We start from the raw sequence: 25,512 nt of genomic DNA, 5'->3' as shown, positions 1-25,512 counted from the left end.
TCTGGTGAAAACAATAAGACATGTTTTTGTTTTGCTGTGAAAGATATTGTGTGAAGAAACAGTTCCAGTAAAAACATACCTGTACTTCAATCTTGAGTTTTATGTTTTGTCCATAACACATGTTAAGTGCAGGGAGTACATGGATTCAGTAACATATAAATATTGCTGATTCTTTACCTTATTAGAGTTATCTTCATGAGAGAATCCATCTTCACAATGTCAAACTATTTCAAAAACCGTAATTATACCTTGACTGCAATAGCCACTGTTGTTGTATCATGGAATGCAGTGATTTGATTGGATTGTACACTAACAAAAAGTCTGATCACAAAGCCGTAATGTTACGGCTTTTCTGTCGAGACCTCTGATTGGCTGTATTCGCTAGCATACAATCCAATCAAATTGCTTCATTTACAAACTTTCGTGATATTTGAATTCTATTAAAGTTATGAAAACGCTTAACTCCGACTAACACACTTCTACAGGCTTTGCACGTTAAAGATCCCTCGACAGTTGGAAATCGAAAAAAAGAGCAGACTAATGCCGCTGTCCTGGCATAATTTCCCTCATTGCACCTTGCATGGCGTTGCCCGTCTTCATTAGCCCACATGGTGCATAAAAGTAGGACGTAAAACTCCATTTATTTCATTTCATTTTGTAACGGGTATTATAGTGAAGTATGTCTGACTGAACTGTTTAGTCAACTAGTTTAGCCTATTACAAACAGTGTTGAGCCACAAACAGATGAGGTATGGTGTTTGGTATCAATACAGCAGGCAATAGAAGAAGTGAATACACAAGGTACAGGTCCGAACACGGTGCAGACATGATTCACTTCCACTATTTTCTACTGTAATTCCCCACCGTACACCACATCGGACACCGTAACTTGTCTTTAAAAGGATGATGGTTTGACTAATATACTTTTTTTCGGGGTCTTTTGCAATTTGCTACATTTGCAAAGTCCCACTCTGTACCACGTGTGGCTCTAGTATACTTATTCATTTCAGATTTTAGCATGAATGTTTTGAGGATGGGCCTATTCATTGAACTTACCTTTTTTAGACTATTTAAGACTATTTAAGAGTTATCCAATGAAACTTGATAAGATTCAGCTCGCAATTTAATCCTATTAACTTAATGGATGATAAAAACTCTTGAACCAGATTTCCGACTGGATATTCCTAGATGCAATACTAACAACAATACTTTTCACTTGATACACTAAACACTGATTTATATTCAACTTGAACGATACATGCATACTCCTTAAATCATCACAGCACTTCACTGATCTCTCACAATATTTTATTAGAATATTTTAGTAATTTCTAACAGCTCATCTCATGCTATTGATACATGTTTCAGGTATGTGACACTCATCAGGACTGTTTATTTAGAAATTGAATTTAAAATTCCTTTTGTAGAACTATAAATAAACTGACACTGGTCACTTTTAATGTATTGTAAGTCTCTGTTTAATTTTCAAAAGTATCACAGTATTCACTCAGTAATATTAGGTTAAAATTCCATCAGAGAAAAACTCCTTGAACAGGAGCTGGAAATCTATCTGTTTAATTTTCCAAAGTAACAATTATTCACTAACTCATAATAAAACAAACAATGAAATTATAAAGAAACGATCTGGTGTTGTTATTAATATACTTATATACCAAACTCACTGATTGGGAGTGAGAAATCTATCTCTATAATTTTCCAAAATATGACAGTATTCTCTAACTCATATAAAACGAACAATAAAATTTTAAGGAAACAGACTGGTGTCACTATTGATATATTTATATACAGAGTTGATATTGACTGATATAAACCCAATCGTATTCCAAACAGAAGCTCTACTTCACTCAATCTCCCACTAGCTAGATATTTACTTCTATTTTAATATAATGAATAACTCTAGCAATATAGTTGAATTTAATATGATATCACTGTATTTAGAATTTTAGAATCCAATTGTCAAACATAGGTTTTTTATTCAGTTTTGAATACCTTTGAACATTGAGTGTGAATAAAATTAAGGGGTATAGACAGTTGTTCACTGACTGAACAGTTGTTTTGTTCACTGACTGAACAGTTGTTTTGTTCACTCACTGAACAGTTGTTTTGTTCACTGACTGAACAGTTGTTTTGTTCACTCACTGAACAGTTGTTTTGTTCACTCACAGAACAGTTGTTGACTCACCGAACAGTTTTTTTGTTCACTCACAGACAATTGTTCACTCAGTGGACAAATGATATTTTATTTCCATAACACTGTCTGTATGAATTAATACATTCAGAAAAAGTATATCGATATATCTAGTGATTTTTTATAACAATATATAGTTAGCACTGCCAGTATATGAATATAAAACAACCAATTTTTAATAAAGCAGAATTATATCCATAATATTTTATATTTTGTATGAGAACCACATTGAAACATTGAAAGTAATATATATTCTAGAAGCATCTATCCATAATAATCATCTTATTTAAGAAATATGTATCATATCCAAATATCCATGGTTTATGAATATTTTCTAACCTTACCACCTTCTTAAGAAGTTTACTAGTAAAAATAGACGATCAAGTTCAACTTAACACCAGTCTTTTCCTAAACTAGGCGAGACTCTGATAGATTTTTACTTAAATTCAATACTCCAGTCCCTGAGTGAGAGAAAATTAATACAATCCAATATGTTACTTCATTGTTAAATCTTGTATTTATAATGGTATAGGTTTATAGATCTTACACCCTCTAGACTGGCTTACTACATTGTTAGACCTTACACCCTCTAGGCTGGCTTACTTCATTGTTAAATCTTGTATTTATGATGGTATAGGTTTATAGATCTTACACCCTCTAGACTGGCTTACTACATTGTTAGACCTTACACCCTCTAGGCTGGCTTACTTCATTGTTAGATCTTGTATTTATATTGCTATAGGTTTATAGATCTTACATCCTCTAGACTGGCTTACTACATTGTTAGACCTTACACCCTCTAGGCTGGCTTACTTCATTGTTATATCTTGTATTTATATTGCTATAGGTTTATAGATCTTACATCCTCTAGACTGACAGACTGGCTTACTTCATTGTTAAATCGTGTATTTATATTGGTATAGTTTTATAGATCTTACACCCTCTAGGCTGGCTTACTACATTGTTAAATCTTGTATTTATATTGGTATAGGTTTATAGATCTTACACCCTCTAGACTGGCTTACTTCATTGTTAGATCTTGTATTTATATTGGTATAGGTTTATAGATCTTACACCCTCTAGGCTGGCTTACTACATTGTTAGATCTTGTATTTATAATGGTATAGGTTTATAGATCTTACACCCTCTAGGCTGGCTTACTACATTGTTAGACCTTACACCCTCTAGGCTGGCTTACTTCATTGTTAGATCTTGTATTTATAATGGTATAGGTTTATAGATCTTACACCCTCTAGGCTGGCTTACTACATTGTTAAATCTTGTATTTATATTGGTATAGATTTATATATTTTTGCCCTATAGACATTACACCCTCTAGTTTGTCTTTTGGCTGTTTAATAGACCAAATATCGAAAGATGAAGGTTGAAAGTTGATAATGTTGTCATTGCAAAATTCCTCACAGGGCCCTCAGTTCTGCTAGAAACAATAGAAAATTAAACTCCCGCACATCAAACCAGGTATGAACTATTAGTATATTCGAAATCCTGGCATCATCAGCTACATTTTGATACCAATTCCCTCTCATTAGCTTTCTCCGTTCAGAAGATATAGTCAATTTAATATCAAGATTTGAGTCACCTTTAATACTTCACTGACAGCTTATTACTGGGCAGTGCAACTTAATACCTGATACGATTTACAGGGTCACATTATATTTATATTATTTAAAATATATGAATGTGTAAATGTGTGAAAAATGAAGGCTGTATATATATTGAATTATTGACTGTGAACAGATGTTAGCCTACCAGAAGTGGTCTTTAAATTATATTTAGTAATTTTGAGTAGAATATATAGACAAAGCTTTATAGAAGAACAATCACTGGTTAACATTTTAACATGTTTCTCTTGGCCTCCTCAAGGAATATAAAAATTATGATATTAAATTCTATAAATTATATTAAGTATTTGTGAGTATAATATATAGACACAGTTTTATAGAACAACAATCACTGGTTAAAGTTTTATGGAACAATAATCACTGGTTAAAGTTTTATGGAACAACAATCACTGGTTAAAGTTTTATGGAACAATAATCACTGGTTAAAGTTTTATGCAACGTTTCGACGTGTTTCCCCCGTCGTCCTCAGACACAGAATGATAGAGAAGTGATAATCAAACTATATATACATTATACTTATTATTAAGAAATTTTGAAGAATTCCATAAAAGACAATCATGGTATACCTCCTTTAAATCAAAGTGTTGCTATGACGTCAACATTCCATGCAATTTATATTGTTGTTTTTGGTTCTAAAAATCTGCAGGTGGGAAAATTTAACAGATAATTAAATAAACAAGAATTCTGGAATCAGGGTAAAAACTCTGATATTTTGGCATCAACTGCCTGAAAGATCGAAATTGGCTGAATTATTTGTCAAATTACAACTTTGGTTTTATAAAAGATATTGACCAATTTTGATCTTTTAGTCAAATGATGCTAAATAAGCTTATAGTTTCCCCTATCAATTTTTATCTTTCTTAAAATCAAAACTAAACCTTGCATGTATATTGGAGAAATCAAGTAAGATTTAACTGATATTTCTATCTTGATTTACTTCTATGGAATACTTTATAATTTCTGTTTGTGGCCATGATTGTCAAACCTCTTCTAAAATGTCTTGGCTATAAAAATTTGTGAAATTTGAATTGATTTTGTGCATTCTTATACACATTTTAGGAAACAACGTGGAAATGTGGGGTTCCCTTACTAGGGTGGCCAATGTATACTTCTTTCTAATAGTGAGAGCAAAGCTTAAAATCATTTGAACAGTTGTCCGTCTGCTAGAGTGCTGGTATGAATATCTGTTGCAGATGTGAATTTATATTTTCAATCTGTTTTAATGAGAAAATCATAAAATTCTGTTAAATGATTAAAAATGGTGGTTTTATGTTGTTTTGATGTTAGTGTTAATATTTTAAAATGAGATTTACCAGTTTTCTAGCGGCACGGTTCAGAGTTTATCTATAATCAATGTCCTTATGTTTATAAAATTAGATCTGACGATATCTTGATTCAGTTTTTAAATCAATATGGTAGAAAACAGAGACTGGAAGGATATAATGAAGACAAATTGCCAAATAATAAAAGATATTAAGAAAAAAATATGAGCAAAATATTAAATCATCAAACCAAAGGCAGCATGTTATGCTAGACGAGCCTATTTTTTTCCCCGATCACAATTCCAGTTGTCCCAGCTTTAAGTTTGGTATGGATAATCTAGGAAAGATCAATGCCAAGAGAATTGGCCAGGGACCTTTTCTTAGACAGGATCCTCATGAACCTAAGTTGTTAAAACTGGTTCCTTTGTCTTATCTACCATCATTCGGTCGAAATAACAGGAGAAGAGTTATCCAGTAGACTCAAGGCATGTTAATCTGGATGCATCACAATGTCAAGCTATTACGACCTTCAACTTATACCTTGACTGCAATAGCCACCATTCTTGTATAACAGATGTTTGTAAATGCAGCAATTTGATTGGATTGTACATAAATGAATACAGCCAATCAGAGGCGTCAAAAAAAGTCTGTTTACTCTAAGCCATTGGCTAACGTTTACAGTCTTTCTGTTGGGGGCTCTGATTGGCTGTATTAACTGGCATTCAATCCAATCAAATTGCTGCATTCTGTGATGCAAGAAAGGTGGCTATTGTAGTCAAGGTATAAGTCCAATAGCTTGATATCAGATAATTTGGGTTTACTCTAAGCCATTGGCTAACGTTTACAGTCCTTCTGTTGGGGGCTCTGATTGGCTGTATTAACTGGCATTCAATCCAATCAAATTGCTGCATTCTGTGATGCAAGAAAGGTGGCTATTGTAGTCAAGGTATAAGTCCAATAGCTTGATATCAGATGATTTGAGTATTAAACCCCTAGGGAGACAATAATCAGCTGGTATAGAGTCTTGGTTTGATTAATTTCACTTGATTACACTCTAATATATTCTCTTTTAATTATCCTGACATTTTATCATAGAATATACATAGAGACCTTGTTCATTCATTCATTCATTCATTTCCAATATACAGAGCTTATTTCATTCATTTATTTTGTTCATTCTTCCTTTTGTCTTTCATTTAGTTCCTTCATTTATTCATTCATTCTTATTGAAAATACAGAGAACATGTCATATTCATTCATTCATTCATTCACTCATTCATTCATTCATTCATTCACTCATTCGTTCAATTGCTCCATCACTCAGAATATCAAAATTATTTGATTCACTCAGACTATGATATATGATATACATAATTATGCCTTTTCATTCATTCATCTTTCATTCATTCATTCATTTGTTCATTCATCCTTAAAGCTTCCTTGTTCAGGACTTAATTTGTTTATTGATTTGATCATTGATTTTGTGGTTGAAAGTAATGTGGGGTAATGTAATTGATCAAGGATTCTGTAAGGGGTAATAGAATAGAAAGAAAAGGGTTGAAATAGGATAATAAAATGGTAGATGAAATACTATCTTTAGTCAAACCAGGTGTATCATTACTACACGATAAAAAAATAACTTTTTTATAAAAAAACACCATAGAAGATTTCCATCAATGTGCCGAATGTTGGCGATGTTAACAATCGTAGTTTTGATAACGTTGATTAGATAGAAACTAAATAAACTGGTGGAGCTCTTCATTATAGAGATAAAACTAGTCTATGATAATATTATTTTTAGGTTTTACACCGTTTTTGTCTGATATAGTACTTGTGTTTCTGATAGTTTGTATCTTGATCCGTGTACTTCTGTTGTGATCCTTCGTTAGGTTGGCTAGGCGATTAGTGGCGTTTCTAGGTAGCATCAAGTGAGGGAGCCGATCAGGGGGCGCAAACTTTTCCAGGGGGGGCCACAGGTAGTTCTTTCACTCTGTAAAATGATAATAGAATTTGAAAGTGGGAGGGGGCCAACCACGTGCCAGTCTCTTTTCTGGGAGTCCATGGCTCCCCCTGACCTCCTCATAAAAACACAACTGGTTGGGATTCAAAGATATCATTAAAGTGCAAATAGAGTCAACTGTATATTTTGCAAAAGTACCCTGATGTATTCATATATAACCCCCTGTTAGAGAACGACCCAAATATTCAAGTCATTTTGCAACAATCAGACGTGTCTGGCAAATATAATCAGATCAAGATCCCTGAGTTGTTTAAAATGACATTTCCCATCAATATTAGTCTCAACAAAATAATTCATCAGGAACTTTTGGCACTAAAATCATGTTCTTGTTGGCTGGGGCGTCGTTTTTCTTGGCCGTAATAATACTTAATGTAATTTGATTTGAATTCAAAAGATTCTTTTTTTTGATAATATTGAGCAAGGGATCTTGATTTGTCTGCATTTGCCAGCCAGTTACCATGAGCATAGAATTATTCCCAATTAGTTGCTGTGAGGCATCATGAATTAGCTGTATTTGCTAGTCAGTTTCTGTGGGCAAGGGATTTTAATTGAACTGTATTTGCCAGCCAGTCACTTCTAACCATGAGCAGTTTTGTTTTATGGATTTTCTTTTTGTTGTTTTAGATTTTGTCCGTCAATAGAATCGAAAATCCTGCGATTTCCACCACGGCAACACCAGGTTTGGCTGGAACCAGAAGGGCTGGATAGCGACCTGATTTATCCTCAGGGAATCTCCTGTACCATGCCAGAAGAATACCAGCAGAAATTAGTTAATACAATTCCAGGATTAGAAGATGCTAAAATTGTAAAACCAGGTAATGGATTTTTAGATTGATCTTTGAGTTTGGTTTTAATTGAAAATATCTATGATGTATGTATATCAATATTTTTGCTGCCTTTAGGTAGGTTACAAGATTTTTTGAGAAGTTACCCTAGTGAAACTACTTTCTGTATTTATATCATTAAAAGTTCAGTACACATGCATATTAATGTTATTGCTGCCTTCAGGTAGGGTAGGTTAAACACTTTTTTTGAGAAGTTACCCTTGTGATACTAGCTTCTGTATGTAAATCAATATTTTTGGTGTCTATTGCTAGGTTACGGAGTAGAATATGACTATATAGACCCACGACAACTCAAACCCTCCCTAGAAACATTACGAATAAATAACCTATATCTAGCTGGTCAGATCAACGGAACTACTGGGTATGAGGAGGCAGCAGCACAGGTCAGTCTTGGGGTCACATAGATAATAAAAAGCTCCATGGTTACGGCACCACAATTCCATAGAATTTCAACTAAAATAGATTCCAGAATGAAGAGAGATATGATAATTTTTTAATTTTACCAATTATATTTTTGTGAATATCAGCTTTAAGTCTAAGTCTAAGATTAACTTAGAAAATTATAAGATTAAGGATAATCCACAAATAGGCTGACAATATATATCTCAAACTTCCAAAAATTACAAAAAGATATTTGAAATGCAGAATTTCGTCGCTTCGCTCCCAGCCTACACCTATTTTAATCAAATGGTGGTCATGATGCAGATGACAGATGAACAATGTTACTATTTATATCACAGGGTATAATAGCTGGTATTAACGCTAAACTGAAAGTAGAGGAGAGACCAGCGTTTATTATTGATAGAACTCTGGGATATATTGGGGTATTAATAGATGACCTGACGACCCACGGAACTAACGAACCGTACAGGATGTTTACAAGTCGAGCAGAATTTAGATTATATTTACGTCCTGATAATGCTGACTTCAGATTAACACCGAAAGGTAATATCAATTTCCAGATTATCATCTCCAATTACACCCTTCATCTATTTCATCATCATTGCTTGTAACAAAACAATAAACTTACTGAAGAGGGGGTTTCAGAAACAGTAGCAGAGCCAGATTTACGTCTGAGGGGTGGTGAAATGTCTGAAATTGCCCAATTCTAACCTGGTTATGAGATTTTTGCTCGAAAAACTTGCTTTTGGGACTGCCACAACTGTTCAGAAATCTACTCTTAGATTAACTGGAAAAATTATAGACTTGATTCTCTACAACTGATAGTAACTGGAAGAATCACATCAATTGATAGAGTTAGTCATATAGAGTGTACCAATGACTGTCAATTTCTGTTGCCTCCAGTTGCTATCAGATTCTCATATTCTCCTTTCGCGTAGACATTGGATCCTTGACCTAAGCAGCTATTACTAATGGTCTCTCTGGCAGAGCCAGCAGTGGCAGTCATTAGACCTAAGTGACAGTTGCTTTTAATCGGTCAAATTCATGAAAAAAGCGGCAGTGAGTGGGATTTCTCTGAATCATTAGTTAGAGTGACCTAGTAGGGTCACTGAACTGTTAAAGGAGGCTCACAATCTTTACTTTCTCTATTCTAACATTGAGAAAAGTGATAGTGATGTGAAACGCCCTTATAAGCAGTTCGAGACATTTCCACAGAGATATTTCGAAATTTCGTTGAACCCATGAAGATCGTCTATAAATCTTACGACAAAAGGAGGGATATAAGGTTTGAGTAGGCTGATCTTTTGCTCTTACTTGGGTTTTGCTTTCTCATGATTTGTCTTTGTTTACAAGAAATGGGTACAACAAGATTTGATTGGTTAAAAATAATGTTATTAGAATGGTAGTCTGCTAAAAAATTGTTAGATTACAATGAAGATAATAATAACAGGAAAAAAGAAGGTTTAAACTTTGTTTATTTGATGTAGGATATGAAGCTGGGTGTGTAAGTAAGGAGAGATATCAAAAAACACAAACGTTACAAGATGAATTAAACAGAAATATCATGTTATTCAAATCAGTCAGAATGCCTCATGAAAATTGGAGACAAAAATTAGAATTGAAGGCAAGAGGCAATACTGACTGGAAGAGGTATTGTTATCTATTTTATCTCAGAATTTTTTTTAGTTTTTGCAAGGGATTTGTGAAGTTATTTGAGGCAGAACAGATCCAACAATACGGGTCAAAGTTTGGTTAAAAATGGACACATCTTGTTTTGCCGTTCATTAGCCTACTTCACCTTTGTGAAATTTTTAGAATCTATCAAGAATGAATGAATTTATTGGGAGTCCGTAATGGTTTACCTATTCTTGATGTCCTGCAAAGAAAATTGATTCATTGTCATCTGCCTTACCAGTCATTTCCGTAAAATAGAACTAAATCAACAGCCTCGATTGGAACATAAGAATTTTCATGGTATGGATATTGACCGTCTGTTTTTGTCTAACCTTTACTTGACAGAGAGACTCTTGCCGAAAATGGACATTTGAGATAGTCTGGCGGCAATGTCGGGAAATAGAGTCAAATTAACATCCCTGATGGGTATATATATATATATTTTCATGTCTAGTTGTGCTATGATTTATTTCCAGTGCCTATGATATGTTACGTAATCCTGAAACATCGTTTAGCAAAATGGTGGAGGTCTGCCACGAACAGTTCGGCCATCTGAAAAATAATAAATATTTAGAAGATAAAATTATTATCGAATGTAGGTTTCTAGCTATTTATACTTTACAACCCCTTACACCCTCTCTGTTGGTTTACTGAACTTACTGCTGTCTCAAAACCATTAAAAAAAAAAAGATGATTTCGTCAATCAAAAATCTCGTCCAAAATTGGGAGTAAAAGTTGTATAGTAGTGGACTCCTCCAAAGAGAAGTACCATCAGGTGTTTCAAAAAGAGTAAGCATGATCTGCTTTGACACTGCGCGACACCTGCCACTACTACAATGGTCAAAATCATGAGATACAATCAGATCAATTCATGCCTGACCCTATGGCCTATAGGGTCATCACATCATGAGAATGAAACTGAAAAATTGTTCGTTGTTTTAAATTTCTGAATTTTTAACATGCTTAGTTCTATATTTGATGTTATTAAAAGATTTACTACAAACATCAATTTTAGCTTGTTATGCCAGTGAGCTAGAAGAACAGAAGTATGAAATCGAGGAAATGAAACGAGAATCAGAATTATTATTACCACAAGATATTGACTATTTTAGGTAAGTCAGTGTACAATAACCGTGTAGCATGATGATGTCACACGTTTAGCCAGCTGTGCATGCTGGGAATGAAGTGGGGTTTCTATCAGTATTCGTTCGGCCATTTTGTAATACCTTGACCCCAATTCAATCCTATAGTTCATAGCGCGAAGTTTGTTTATTGAAATGTGACATCATCAGTCTACTGGGTTAAAAACTGGGTCAAGCATAAATATAAAAGCACATCTTGGTATGATGCACAACATAAACACAGACAGTCCACTTTATATTGAGGTAGTCTAGGTAGTAATAATCAACACAATGTCAGTCTGGTTTGAATAGTTTCAATTACTATTTATTCTACCTGAAAAATATAGTGAACTGCTCAAGTTAATGTTTTAAAAAATCTTTGCTCAATTCTATTATGTGTACGCTTAAATTCCTGGTTTTTGTCAAATTTGCATTCTGGATCCAAGTGAACTGATAGGCACTGTGAGCCACGATTTGGTTGATTTGGATAAGTGCTTTGGCAAATCGCTAAATTAAATTGTTGTGAGCGCTTCACTTATATAAATACACACATTGATCTGTGTTGATACAATTTACTTAAATAAAAACGCCTTAAGTTGTTATCCCTGTTAAAATTTATTGTTTTTATCTTTCTTGACTATCAGTGGATATCAAAATGTAGAACATTATTATTTGCAGTTTAAATGTATCCAAAGATTCCCAGATGAAATTAGCAGAAGCCAGACCTGCAACAGTAAGTATCGACTCAAATCCAAAACCTCTTGCCCTCATATCTGAAGAAATCTTACGTGTTATATCTTGACTACAATATCCACGGAAGTTTGTAAATGCAGCGTTTTGATTTGATTGGCTTGTACGATAGCAAATACAGGGAATCAGGCCTTGACAGATAGTCTGCATACAATAAGCCGTAATGTTAACAGTTGTTCTGTTAAGGAGTGCAAACATTGACTATTTGCAGGAAATCTGGATGAGAACTTAAGCGACAGTTTACCCATTTTTTTGATCAATTTAGTCTCAGAAACAGAAAATTTTGAGCTCTAAGCTAATCAGTGATAGTGTTCACAACTCACCGTCGCAATTTGAGCCTTCAGATCCACGTGTGTCCAGAATTATCCATGTAGGAAAGTTAAAATGACGACCTGTCTTTTTCTGTCATACATATATAGAAAAAGAATGTGAAATGCCTAGTTTAAAGTAATTTTGAAATAATTTTGCGATTTTCATACATTTCTAGTACTTCTGAAAACTATTAACATATATTCAAGAATAAAATTAACCCACGAAAATTGTGAATCTGTCCCTTTAATTTGATATCTATTGTATATACTAGTAATAAAAGGGAGACAACTCTATTTTCAGATTGCTTCAGCCAGTAGAATTCCAGGAATAACTCCGGCAGCTGTCTATATATTATTAAAATACGTTAAAAGACAACAGAATATTCTCACCACAGATTGCTCCTAGCATATACTCGGACTAGAAACTTGTAGTGTTAGTTACTAGGGAGTGGAAGTGGACACCAAGCCAACTCTCGGAAGCACTGGTGCAGATCTCCGAATTTGTTTCTTACCTTGAGCAGGATTTGAACAATTAGGTATAAGTGGGTGATAGCCAACACCAGGCTGACTCTGGGAAGCACAGGCGCAGATCTCCGACTTTTTCTTACCTTGAGGAAGATTTAAATCCACAGCACCTCACTGCCTTGCAGACGACAATCTAATCCAGTTAGCTACAGACTGAGTTATTCCACTGTCACTGTGTTAGTGATTAGGGAGGTTGATAAGAAACCAGTAACTATTGACAAGCAATTAGTCACTATTCAACAGAAAGCACTGTGTTTAAATGTGTTTTCATGTTAATTTAAAATGAATTAAAATCAAAGAAGAAATCAAATAAGGTTATCATGTATATATGATTATACATGGACTTAAATTGATAATACATTTACTAATTGGCACTAATAATGATAATAAAACAGGACATAGCTTTCTTTTTACAAAGGAAAGTAATTCGCTGTAAATGTGTTAGTGTAAAGGATGGGAGAAATCATTTCAACATCAATCAAACCATAAACTAACTCCATACTGGTTCACAACAGGCATGGCAGAGCCACAAATGCAGCAGGGAATGACTTAGCCACCTCATGTTGAAAGAGCCTGGTCCAAATACTAACTCCAAATGATATTATTCTATATAACTAAGCATGTGATTCAGAGCCTTCTTCTCAAAAAACTTGATGTTGATGAAAACCAGATTTATTTGAATGTGATTGATATATAAAACTGAATTTAAAATTGATTTTAGTGATTGATCAATTGGATGAAGACAATAGGGGGATGATTAGTTTGTGAGTTTATTTACAGTGTGGTAAAAAAAAAGGATTGCCAACTTTTTGTTGTTTTAATCTATATTTAATGTATTGATATGATGGGCCATATGAAAATCCTGTAAAAAATAGAATGGGTACTCCTGAGTTTCATTCAAAATTGGGGGCTCATATATCTTACAAAATTCTATAATGAATAGCTGAAATTGAGTTTTAGAATAATTTTTTTTTTTACCAGCTATCAATATATTTCAGCTATTTATAGCATTGCTAGTAAGTCTAATATTTAAAGTGATATTACGTCTTAGAATGAACATAAAATTTAATTCTCAGGAATGGTCAATATGAGTATATATTCATCAGTGAACTTACCTGTTGTCATAAAGTTACAACAGAATCTGGAAACTTTGAAAATTCATTAAACTAAGTAATTATTGAAAAACGCTTAATCATAATATTAAGCGTTTTTCAAAAGTTAATTGCATTTTTATTAAGTTTTTTGGATTTATCGGATTATATAAGGAACCTGTTATGTTATCTATGACACTATGTATATCTACTGGTGAATATATGCTCTCATTGGCCAAGTTTAAAATTTTCAAATTTTATGTTTATTCTAAGACGTAGTATTCCTTTAAGTAACTCTGATCCTATAACAGGATAAGAGTTACAATTTTTAATGTAAGGTTGAAAGAGAAAGAAAGAGGTACTAGTATTGCAGTGTTGGCAAGATATTGATAATTAATTGTAGTCTGGAAAACGTTAGTTATGTCCCTTCACAAGATGTTGACATCAACAACACATTTTGTGTTTCTGATGATGGTGCAACTGCAAGGAGTTGGTTCCTTCTTACTTTGGTTGTTGAAAGAGATTTAGTATTATTTATTTAGAGACTACAGTCGTCAAGTTGAGGTAAGGCAGTGTTGATTAATTTGTCGTAATTTGTTATTTTGGACCCTCATATTTGAACAATGTTAAGGATTTCAAGTCTTTTTGTGCAAGACTGTAGCACTGTATGTGATTGTAGGCGTGAGACCTATCAAAGCCCTATCATAAAAGGCCATTAAATTATGGCAATGTATAGAACCAAGGTCAGGAGACAGGATAATAATTAACCTTAATGACAAGTCTCAGAGACAGAAGCTGCCATAAGGCCAAGAGCAGTCCTATACTCAGTGGTGTAGCCAGGATTTCATAGAAAGGGGTGGGAATCCGAGCACCTCACCTCCCCTTTTGGATTTTAGAGGGCACTAGTCATGCTTCATAGCATAGGGGCCTCTCCCTGGACAATTTTCTAATCTAAGAAGGCAAAGAATAGTCTAGCCTACATCTAACATGATTTTTGCAGTGCAAGTAAAATAAATACCCGATTGCCTACCAGTATCTAAATGGTAAGCCTATGTAAGATTATAGTTATATGGACATACTTCTATTTTAGTATGGTATAAATAAGATGATCTAGCCTGAACCTTACCTGTAATAAAGTTAAAATGGATCAGTCCCCCTTCTTAGCTCAGGACTGATAGCTGATAATTTCTTCTTTTCAGATTAATATCTGAGACATAGACGATGATGATGATGGATATTTTGAACGACACTCTTGAATTTTTACTCCAATCCACATTAGATATCTCATCAAACCATATTGTTATTACTGTGGTTCTCAGTTTTATCACATTAATTTTAATATGGACTAGTGTTAAAACAGTACAGTCGAGTGTTAAGGATCCACAAGAAACTGATATGACAGAAGAGCCTGTGGAATCAGACGCCTGTCCCTATCCTAATTGTGTACGATGTCATCAGCGAACTGAGATTTTAAACGAAGCTCTACAAAGATTAAAGAAATTCAAGGAAGAAAATGAACAGAAACCTACTTTGTTGCCAGAAGTCGAAATTCAACTAAGCAAAAAAAAATACAAATATCTGAATCGCTTACAAAAACCGATAGTGTTTTATCTTCCCAGCTTACGATACAAAGATTTAGATGAAAAAATCGAGAAAATTTGCAAGAATTTTTTTATGCCACTAAAAGATATTGTAGAAGAATATGAAAATTTGAAAAAACATTCAAATTGTAGTTTTAAAGAAAATACAGTCGATTCTGGCTCGTGGAAAATTTATCATTTAATTGATCAGGGAAGAGAAACTAACAATGCAAAACTTTGTTCAAAAACAATGAAATATGTAAAAAAAAATCACCATGGTACCAAATTTATGCAAGGGACTAAATTTACTAACGTAGCTTTCTCGTGTCTTTCCCCTGGGACAGTTATTCCTCAACATTACGGTCCCACCAATTTCAGGATTCGCTGTCAATTACGTAAGTAGTTTTACATGCTCATATCTCTACAGAAGACTATATTTCAAAAGAAAAATTTGTTAGCGTACTGACATAAAAAATGTTAGATATTTTCGGCTGATTATTTATTGGCTCATCTGCCCGTGTTCAAATTTTTTCAAGGGATCTATATTTTTCAACCAATCGAATGTGACATTCAGAATGGCTGCCTCTACCAAGATTTTATAATTTGAAATTGGTGCATACCTCCCATTGATTGAGTTTTTTTTTTTTTCAGCTTTAAAAACTGAGATTGAGGGTACACAGTGGATTCAGTGTGGATTAGAGAAAAAATTCTATTACAGTTCAATACCAATATATATGGATGACTCCTTTTTACATTCTGCTACAAATATTGGGAAAGATGACAGAGTGGTTTTATTGTTTGACATCTGGCATCCCGACCTGTCAAAAATCAACAGAGAATTTTTACAGCAAATCTTTTCTTGTGATGAATAAATGTGTAGATGGGTTTTTGTTTTTAGTGATTTGACTTCATTAGGACATTTTTTTTATACCTAAATACCTATTAGTGCTCAAGGCACAGTGGTGGCTCAGTGAGCTCCTTGCTAAGATTGTTTCCCGCTGCCCCTGTTAGTGATGCAGGCTCAATATCAATTTTATCCTTGTACTAGGAAGTATAATGAAAGGGGGTGTGGTTTGGACAAGTTTTGGGTTTCCCCTTGTCAGTGATGCAGGTGAGAGGGGTCTGACATGGAAAAAGCGTCTAGTCGTTCGGACGGGACAATAAACCGAGGCCTCGTGTGCTACAGGCTGTGCACGTTGAAGATCCCTCAACAGTTGGGGAAATCGAAAAAGAGCAGGCTAATGCTGCTGTCCTGGCAAAATTTCCCTTATACACCCTGCAGTGGTGAGCTTCCCTGTTATGCTTGTTTCCCCCTTTGTGATACAGACTAAACATCATTTCATCCCCAATATGGGTTTTGATATAGTCTAATAAACTAGGTAGTATGACAAATAGGGGTGTGGTAGCAGAGCGTAAAGAGGGGGGGCAGCATGACTCTCATAACTAGGTTAGAAATTCAGGCAACCTCTGATATTTCCACCACTGAGTAGTTTGGACATGCTGGCTAAAGGCTGTTATTTATTCCTACTAGTGCTCCAGGATCATTGGTGGCTGAGTGAGTTACTTGCTACACTTATTTCCCCTTGTACTTGATTCTGTAGATCCTTTGTGAGGTGGGAATTGAAATATAGTGGGTTCATACCTCTGTCCTGGAATTGTTTCCCCTATTGCACATTTTATAGGGTTGGACTTCTTTATAACCCAATCAGGTGCAGAAAAGAAGGAAGTAAAACTCCACATCTTTGTCATTTGACTAATGCTCCATTTATTGGTGAAAAAATTACTATGTGAATATCTTCAAATATTATTTGTGACCTTTCTTTTAATATGTTATGCTTTGTTGTTGCTTTGTATAGACACCAAAATGTATGCCAAATTTTGTCTTTGTCATAATGAAACTTCTCATAAACTAGTGACCCATATTGGGTCAAGGCAACTCCCATAAATGGTGACTTTTAGCCCAGCCCTTAAGGTGGCAATATCTGATGAACATGTAGGCCCCAAAACATACTTATCTACTTCTGTTGTCTCAGAAACCGGAATTTTTTTTAGCAAAGGCAATCAGTAATAGAGTTCACAGCTCACCATTATAATCCATGCATGTCCAGAATTATCCGCTTTTGAAAGTTAAATAACTGATGGAAGAGACGTATAGAAATAGGAAATGATATTCCTAGTTCGAGATATTTTTGAAGTAATTATGCGTTTTTTGTAACTATTTGTATTACTGAAGAATACTTACATCTACTTAAGGCTCAATTTGGCCCCCCAATATGGCAAATCTGTCGCTTTAAGTTAAACCTAAAGAAGACTGCTCATATTCATAGATGTTTCATCAGCACTTTAGCTTACATGAGAACATATTTGCAATTTTAAAGGGATTGTAAAGAGGTTTTCTTGCCCTGGTTTTTTATGTGTGGCACACAGCTTCTATTTACACCATTCTGATTTCCCCTTTTGACTTCTTTGGTTCCAGCAAATTCAAGACTAGTTAGACATTACTATCCCAAATGTCATTCGAAATAATAATGAAATTTACACATTACTCTTATGCTCTAACAATTCCTTTAATTCTCAGAGGGTAGGGCCTTGGGGGTTTCCATGGAAATAAAAACAAGATGTAGACCGGTTCAATATTACAACTTTGTTCAATAATATTACAAAATCCAACGGTTTTTCAGCTTTTATACAAATGGCGAGCCAATCTCATTATTTCATAATTAAAACAGAAATGTTTTTACAGAAAAATAAAGCACAAAGCAATGATAAAGCAAGAATTTTCAGTACTGTGCCATTACAGATTAGATTGTAATATTTTGTAATTCATAAATACATGATTTTTACTAATACAGGGCAGCTCCCCGTTTCTCAAATATTCGTACAACTAAACTTGCTCGTTAAGTGAAGAAAAATGTTAAAATTAACATTTACTCTCCAACGTTAATCTACGATATTTTGATAAACGGGGGCCAGGTGTTTTATTTCTACCCCCAACACTTGCAACAAGTAGTGATGTAAATTTCTTGTCATGTTTCCTCACAACAATGGAGCTTAATGATTTTTGATGAAACAACGATAAAATGAGGCATATTTTAGTTGTCATTATTTTCGCCATAATTGTTTAGTCAAGGCTTGGACCAGAATTAACCATCCCTTTCCCACTTAATTTAGCAATGGACTTTTCAATCTATGCCAACTCCATCAATTTCGATGACTAAATTTGCATGAACAGAAGAGTCCATTAAGCCTAAAAGGTAAGAGGCAAAACTTCATACTCTGCCTTTCTGGTCAAATACAATGTGATCTATGTATGACATGACATCGTGTTTTTTGCCGAAGTCAAGATTTAAAAAAAAACTCAAGTTTCCCACGTACAGTCATTCTGTAAGTGATAATACGTAATTGTGTCAAGCTGAAAAACAGTCAAATAATTCTGGAACATAAAAAAATGTCCTATTGCATGAAACTCCATGTTGGATACAGCACTTGTATATAGTCAGATGAATTACAAAAGAAATTTAGAAGATTGTCTCTCACAGTACAGCTTGGTGTCCATCTACATTCTAATTTTTGATAAAAAGAGTTCTGATTTACAATCACTAAGATCGTTTAGTTGAATTATAGTTACACCCTCGAAACGCTGTTTAAGTACATCAGCACTGGCTGTATACAACATTTTCTTTTTTATCGAAGCACAGTCTGGAACACTGAAATGAAGCAAAACAAGTTATTAGCACAGAGAACTTATGGGATTTGTGAAATATGACAATTCTAATAGAAAGAATTGAACAAGATTTTCTAATAGGCAATTCAACTAATACTAAGTGTTTGATGAATAGAACAAGACTTTCTAGGGGTTATGAAAGGTTGGCTTTGAGGTCAAAAGATCCAGACATGCATGACATGACTCAGTTTTCAAGAATAAGGTGATTGATACTAAGATCAATATCAATTAATGTCCTTTTAGGTCAAAAGGTAAGCAAATCATTACTAAATCAAAATGATTACAGAATCCTAATTTGCCAATCATTTACGCATAACACAAGTCAAAATTTGGGTATGATTCAAAACATGTCAATCGAGTTACAACCCTTGTACTGAAAATTTATTATTGGGTAAGTGCCAGAGGGCATATTTCTTGCTTGCTTGACAATTGTTTGTTCAAAGCTTTTACAACCTCTTTAGGATTATGATTGTGTGGGGCTAACAGTGGTCTCTTCTCTTATCAATTTAATCACCAGTGGTGTTAGATGTTGAGGTAAACATCGTCTCATAAAAAACACTGGCCTAGGTCACGAAGTACAGATTCATGCATTGGTTTCATTTTATATTTTTAATCCTAGTAGTTTACACTCCAATTACAAGTAGTATCCTAACCTAGGCTCTAAAACTAATTCAGAAGGTGGTCATATTCATAGCCTAATCCCTTAAGATTAAGTAGTTGATTGTTTTGATAATGTTGATTACTGATTAAGTAGGCCTAAATCTATTTAAATAATCATCACATCACACATAATAAATGACAATACCCAGTACAGGATATGAATTGTCAACTTCTGTTTGTAGTTGTTTAAATTCAAAGAAAAATTGACTGGCAAAAGGCGAATCTGAGGAATTATACTAGAATATATAGGCCTAACAAACTTATATTATAGGATCACAAAATATTGATTGATATCAAGCAGCCTTGGTCTATGAATAAAAATATCATGGTAATTATATTGTTCCTTATGTGACGAGGGGATAACCACCGTCACTGGAATGAAATAACTAGGAAGGAAAAAGTAAAAAAAAGTTGTGGAAGTTGAAAATAGCAAGAAATTCATAGCAGGTCCTGGCCTTGAAGCTGGATGATATAATATTGAGAGCGTCACTGGATGATTCAGAGACTGAGAAGAGATGCTGTCAGTGTCAGGTTTAATAAAACAAAAGGTTGACTTACTACTGAACAAAGAATATGTTTTCCTTCAATATACCCGCAATATTTGGAGCACTCATGAGAAAAACTACAAATCTACATTGATTATCTTGAAGCAATTCCATTAATTCTTGTAAACATCCTTCTGGATCTTCATTAGGACAATTTTTCGCAGGCATTTTTTCCACCTCAAAAACTTCTGTCGTTTTATTACTACCCTCAACTGATTTCGAGCTGATTATAATGGATAAATATCTGTGTGCCTTGCCCATTTTGAGTTTCTCAAATTGAGTTTCTAATTCTTTGGGAAATTCTATTCCAGAAGACATCTCGAATGTTCAAATTAGTTCCAAAATTATACCGGCAAAGTAAATCCAAGATGGCTCCTTCTTGTCAGTGGACTACTTCCTATCACGCCTGAAATGATCACCAAAAAATCCTTCACTTTATTTTCAACAGGAGACTAAAAATCTTTAAACATTCAACAAAATATTGGAAATATATAATAAAATTGGTACTGAATCATTTCTATTAATAAATCAAAAGACAATACAGATTACTTACGTTATGGCTGAATTCCTTGTTGCCTGTCGAACCTCTGTTACGCAGGGCGTGTGGAAGTTGAATTTGATTGGTTGAAATAAAACAACATGGCGAAGGCTTCTTACAAATAAAGTAATGTGACTCATCAGGTCGAAGGGGAAATCGCCATATACGGTAAAAACTTCTTGGAATGGCCCACTATTTGAAAGGGTGAACAAAATATATTTTACAACAATTTAAAATATTGAAGCGGACGATACGCTGATCGTCTAGTCGCGTATATCGTCAGACATTTCTTGATAATGACTTCTCTAGTCCGTTTTTATATCTTTAGCAACATATATTTACTATTAATACTAGTATATTTCGATTTTTCACTCGTTTCATTTATTTTTAGAAAATACTGTAATTCAATAATGTTTGTGAAAATAAATCTACTCTGAAAGAAAATAAATTAAGCACCAGATTCTTTTAGACAATTGTCACCAATATACTAAACAAATGTCACCAATATATATTATACTAGACACTTGTCACCAAGATATTTTTTACTAGAAAATTGTCACCAAGATACATTATACTAGACGATTGTCACCAAAATATATTACACTAAACACTTGTCAACAAGATATTTTATACCAGACAATTGTCAACAAGATATTTTATACTAGACAATTGTCACCTAGATATTTTATACTAGACAATTGTCACCAAGATACGTTATACCAGACTATTGTCACCAAGATACATTATACTAGACAATTGTCACCAAGATACGTTATACCAGACTATTGTCACCAAGATACATTATACCAGACTATTGTCACCTAGATATTTTATACCAGACAATTGTCACCTAGATATTTTATACCAGACAATTGTCACCAAGATACATTATACCAGACAATTGTCACCAAAATATATTACACTAGACAATTGTCACCAAGATATTTTATACCAGACAATTGTCACCTAGATATTTTATACCAGACAATTGTCACCTAGATATTTTATACCAGACAATTGTCACCTAGATATTTTATACCAGACAATTGTCACCTAGATATTTTATACCAGACAATTGTCACCAAGATATATTATACCAGACAATTGTCAACAAGATATTTTATACCAGACAATTGTCACCCAGATAATTTATACCAGACAATTGTCACCAAGATATTTTATACCAGACAATTGTCACCAAGATATTTTATACCAGACAATTGTCACCAAGATATTTTATACCAGACAATTGTCACCTAGATATTTTATACCAGACAATTGTCACCTAGATATTTTATACCAGACAATTGTCACCTAGATATTTTACACCAGACAATTGTCACCTAGATATTTTATACCAGACAATTGTCACCAAGATAATTATATTATACCAGACAATTGTCAACAAGATATTTTATACCAGACTATTGTCACCAAGATATTTTATACCAGACAATTGTCACCAAGATACATTATACTAGACAATTGTCACCAAGATACATTTTACCAGACAATTGTCACCAAGATACATTATACTAAACAAAATAATATCACCAAGATATATTATACTTGACAATTGTCACCAAAATATATTACACTGGACAATAATTGTCACCTAGATATATTTTACCAGACAATTGTCACCTAGATATTTTATACCAGACAATTGTCACCTAGATATTTTATACTAGACAATTGTCACCAAAATATATTACACTAGACATTTGTCACCAAGATACATTATACTAGACAATTGTCACCAAGATATATTTTACCAGACAATTGTCACCTAGATATTTTATACTAGACAATTGTCACCAATATATTTATACTTTACAATTGTCACCAAGATACACTATACTAGACAATTGTCAACAAGATCCATTTTACCAGACAGTTGTCACCAAGATACATTATACTAAACAAAATAATATCACCAAGATATATTATACTTGACATTTGTCACCAAGATATATGACACTAGACAATAATTGTCACCAAGATATATGACACTAGACAATAATTGTCACCTAGATATATTATACTTGACAATTGTCACCAAGATATATGACACTAGACAATAATTGTCACCAAGATATATGACACTAGACAATAATTGTCACCAAGATATTTGACACTAGACAATAATTGTCACCTAGATATATTATACTTGACAATTGTCACCAAGATATATGACACTAGACAATAATTGTCACCAAGATATATGACACTAGACAATAATTGTCACCAAGATATATGACACTAGACAATAATTGTCACCTAGATATATTTTACTAGACAATTGTCACCAATATATTTATACTTTACAATTGTCACCAAGATATATTATACTTTACAATTGTCACCTAGATATATTATACTTGACAATTGTCACCAAGATATATGACACTAGACAATAATTGTCACCAAGATATATGACACTAGACAATAATTGTCACCAAGATATATTTTACCAGACAATTGTCACCTAGATATATTTTACCAGACAATTGTCACCTAGATATATTTTACCAGACAATTGTCACCTAGATATATTTTACTAGACAATTGTCACCTACTAGACAATAATTGTCAAGACATATTGAACTAGATAACTATCACCAGAAAGGTCCTTTTAACCCTATGGCTTTACGGTAAAAGGGAGATAACAATATTTTGCGATGTCTCCTCTGAATGAAACGAAAAATTGTGATTTTGAAATTAGATGTCAAATGTTTCATATTTTGTAATTTTATTTTCATGAAAATCTTACTCCAAAGGTTTGATCACTTACTTCAAACCTCCTACTTAATGTTTCGTTTTTTGATGAAAGATTCCAAGGAATCCTATTTTTTGTATTGCCGTTGTCAGGAACAATGAAAATAGTTCGGTAAAAGACGCGTTTTATGAATATTTTTCACAAAGTTACTTAAAACCAACATGTTTATAAATTTGAACTAGAAGAAAACTTTTTTTGGCTAGTAATTTTCCAAAAATAGAGAAATGGTTTAAAAAAGCTGCGAACTATTTCTTGCGTATGAATATACTGGCGTCATTGACAACGAGACTAATCCTGTTAGGTTTGTTTACAAAATGGTGAAACTCGTTCTATTGCATTATTTTTATTGACAAGGGGCATGAGGCAGTTCTTCAGTGCTAAATAACGGTAAATAATCATGGATGACCCACGTATCGAGTGGTTAAGAAACCGGGTCTTTCAGGCCTTGGATGTCCAAGATAATCAAGTTTTTGAAGATCTTTTAGAAAGAGATGATGGCATTGCTGAAAGACAACTTCTCAAATATCTTAACGATACACCAAACGACAATGAAACTGCGATGTTATTTTATAAAGTTATTGCTGAAGAGGAAGAAGAAATTGAAGTAGAATGTGGTATGTTCTCTCAGTTCTGTCTTAGTCGTCTTATAACTAATTTATTCTTTATATGGATTGTTGGCCACAGTTAGACATGGTTGGAATATGAAATTCAATTTGAATTGTATAATCTAAATAGACAAAGAGGTGCCTTATGAAAACCTGTTGTCGGCTTGACTGGAATGTCACTTATGTCATAAACTTTTTTCTAATATCTTCCGTATTTTTCAACTCGGTTTCTTCTTGTCAGTGATGCAGGTTGGAGTAGCTGACATGGAAAAATGGTCTAGTTGTTCGGATGGGACTAAAAACTGAGGCCTCTTCTTGTTCCACAGGCTGTGCATGTTAAAGATTCTGCAACGGTTGGAAATGGAAAATGTCCCTTGTTTCACACTGCATTGTGTTGCCCATCTTAATTGGCCCATAAAGTACAGAAGAGTAGGACGTAAAACTCAATTCATTTCAATTCATTTTTTAATTACGGTATAAATTTATATTTTTAGAGCCTGAGATTCCAGATATAGAACAGGAAGTTGGTGAAGAAGGAGGGGTAGGGGATGGGGAGTCTGTAGATCAGACAGGAGAACAACCCCTCCCTGTTTCTACACCTACTGGTTCTATTCTAGAGAAAGATGATGACACTGCCAGTCAAAAAGGTTGGTAGATTCTCTCTAACCACTGAGCAACATTTAGTTTTTCTTGGATGATCCACATCTTCACATCTTTTACAGCTAGATTAACCTGTTTATAAGTGGTTCTTATATAGCTCTTGGACTACAAACCAAGATGCTAATCAACTCTTTTATGTCTTTTTGCTATCTTGTTTTTCTCACTTTCAACATCTGATATTTACAGGTAAAAAGAAGGTAAAAGGAATTAAGGGTGGCAAAGATACGCCAACGCCATCAGAAGTTGAAAGTGAAGCCCCTAAGATAGAAGAAGTTAAACAAGAACCTACAGAAAATGACACAGGAGAGGAAGAACAGACTGATAAAGCTCCTAAAACTGTGAGTTTATAAATTTAAGTTTATGAATTTTTACCTGATTTGAAAAAGAAATGTATTTGAACTTTTGGAAAATTATTATGGAAAGTTAAATCTGATTTAAATTAATTCATTAAATTTTGCACAATGAAATGTAAATATATTCTTACCTGTTGCTGGATTGATAGCCGCCCCTTGAATAATCCCCCCACATATTTTGATCTATGTTGAATACAACAGTGTTATAAAAAAAT

The 25,512-nt window shown here is 33.8% G+C and overlaps 3 protein-coding genes across 3 annotated transcripts in view; 2 read left to right on the top strand and 1 right to left on the bottom strand.

Annotated features, from left to right (window-relative positions):
* Positions 1-13,565, top strand: part of LOTGIDRAFT_217378 (hypothetical protein) — a gene marked incomplete at its 5' end in the record, with an annotated part of 56,606 nt that extends 43,041 nt beyond the window's left edge. The window contains 8 exons of the mRNA XM_009059449.1: positions 7,759-7,949; positions 8,232-8,362; positions 8,720-8,924; positions 9,869-10,031; positions 10,532-10,650; positions 11,071-11,167; positions 11,855-11,909; positions 12,539-13,565. Of these exons, the coding sequence (XP_009057697.1) occupies positions 7,759-7,949; positions 8,232-8,362; positions 8,720-8,924; positions 9,869-10,031; positions 10,532-10,650; positions 11,071-11,167; positions 11,855-11,909; positions 12,539-12,643 (1,066 nt within the window). The 3' untranslated portion in view covers positions 12,644-13,565. The remainder of the gene's footprint in view (positions 1-7,758; positions 7,950-8,231; positions 8,363-8,719; positions 8,925-9,868; positions 10,032-10,531; positions 10,651-11,070; positions 11,168-11,854; positions 11,910-12,538) is intronic.
* Positions 13,566-15,074: 1,509 nt separating this feature from the next.
* LOTGIDRAFT_163356 (hypothetical protein) lies at positions 15,075-16,305 on the top strand (the record flags this gene model as incomplete). The annotated part of the gene is made up of 2 exons (XM_009059448.1): positions 15,075-15,828; positions 16,085-16,305. The coding sequence occupies 2 exons, from the start codon at positions 15,075-15,077 to the stop codon at positions 16,303-16,305; spliced, it is 975 nt and encodes a 324-aa protein (XP_009057696.1).
* Positions 16,306-18,064: 1,759 nt separating this feature from the next.
* On the bottom strand, positions 18,065-21,340 carry LOTGIDRAFT_233408 (hypothetical protein). The gene is made up of 4 exons (XM_009059447.1): positions 20,793-21,340; positions 20,376-20,768; positions 18,702-19,140; positions 18,065-18,525 (listed from the first exon to the last, which is right to left on the bottom strand). The coding sequence occupies exons 2-3, from the start codon at positions 20,678-20,680 to the stop codon at positions 18,990-18,992; spliced, it is 456 nt and encodes a 151-aa protein (XP_009057695.1). The 5' UTR covers positions 20,681-20,768; positions 20,793-21,340; the 3' UTR covers positions 18,065-18,525; positions 18,702-18,989.
* Positions 21,341-25,512: the final 4,172 nt, after the last annotated feature.

Source organism: Lottia gigantea, assembly GCF_000327385.1.
Source record: "Lottia gigantea unplaced genomic scaffold LOTGIsca_39, whole genome shotgun sequence".
Taxonomy (NCBI): Eukaryota; Metazoa; Mollusca; class Gastropoda; family Lottiidae; genus Lottia; species Lottia gigantea.
This window is presented reverse-complemented; position numbering and strand designations above follow the sequence as displayed.

Excerpts from the sequence above, each read along its gene's own strand:
- LOTGIDRAFT_233408 (XM_009059447.1), bottom strand. The coding sequence starts at position 20,680 with ATGTCTTCTGGAATAGAATTTCCCAAAGAATTAGAAACTCAATTTGAG. Across the intron at positions 19,141-20,375 it reads AACATATTCTTTGTTCAGTA|TGTTCCAGACTGTGCTTCGA; the intron begins GTAAGTCAACCT and ends GCTTCATTTCAG.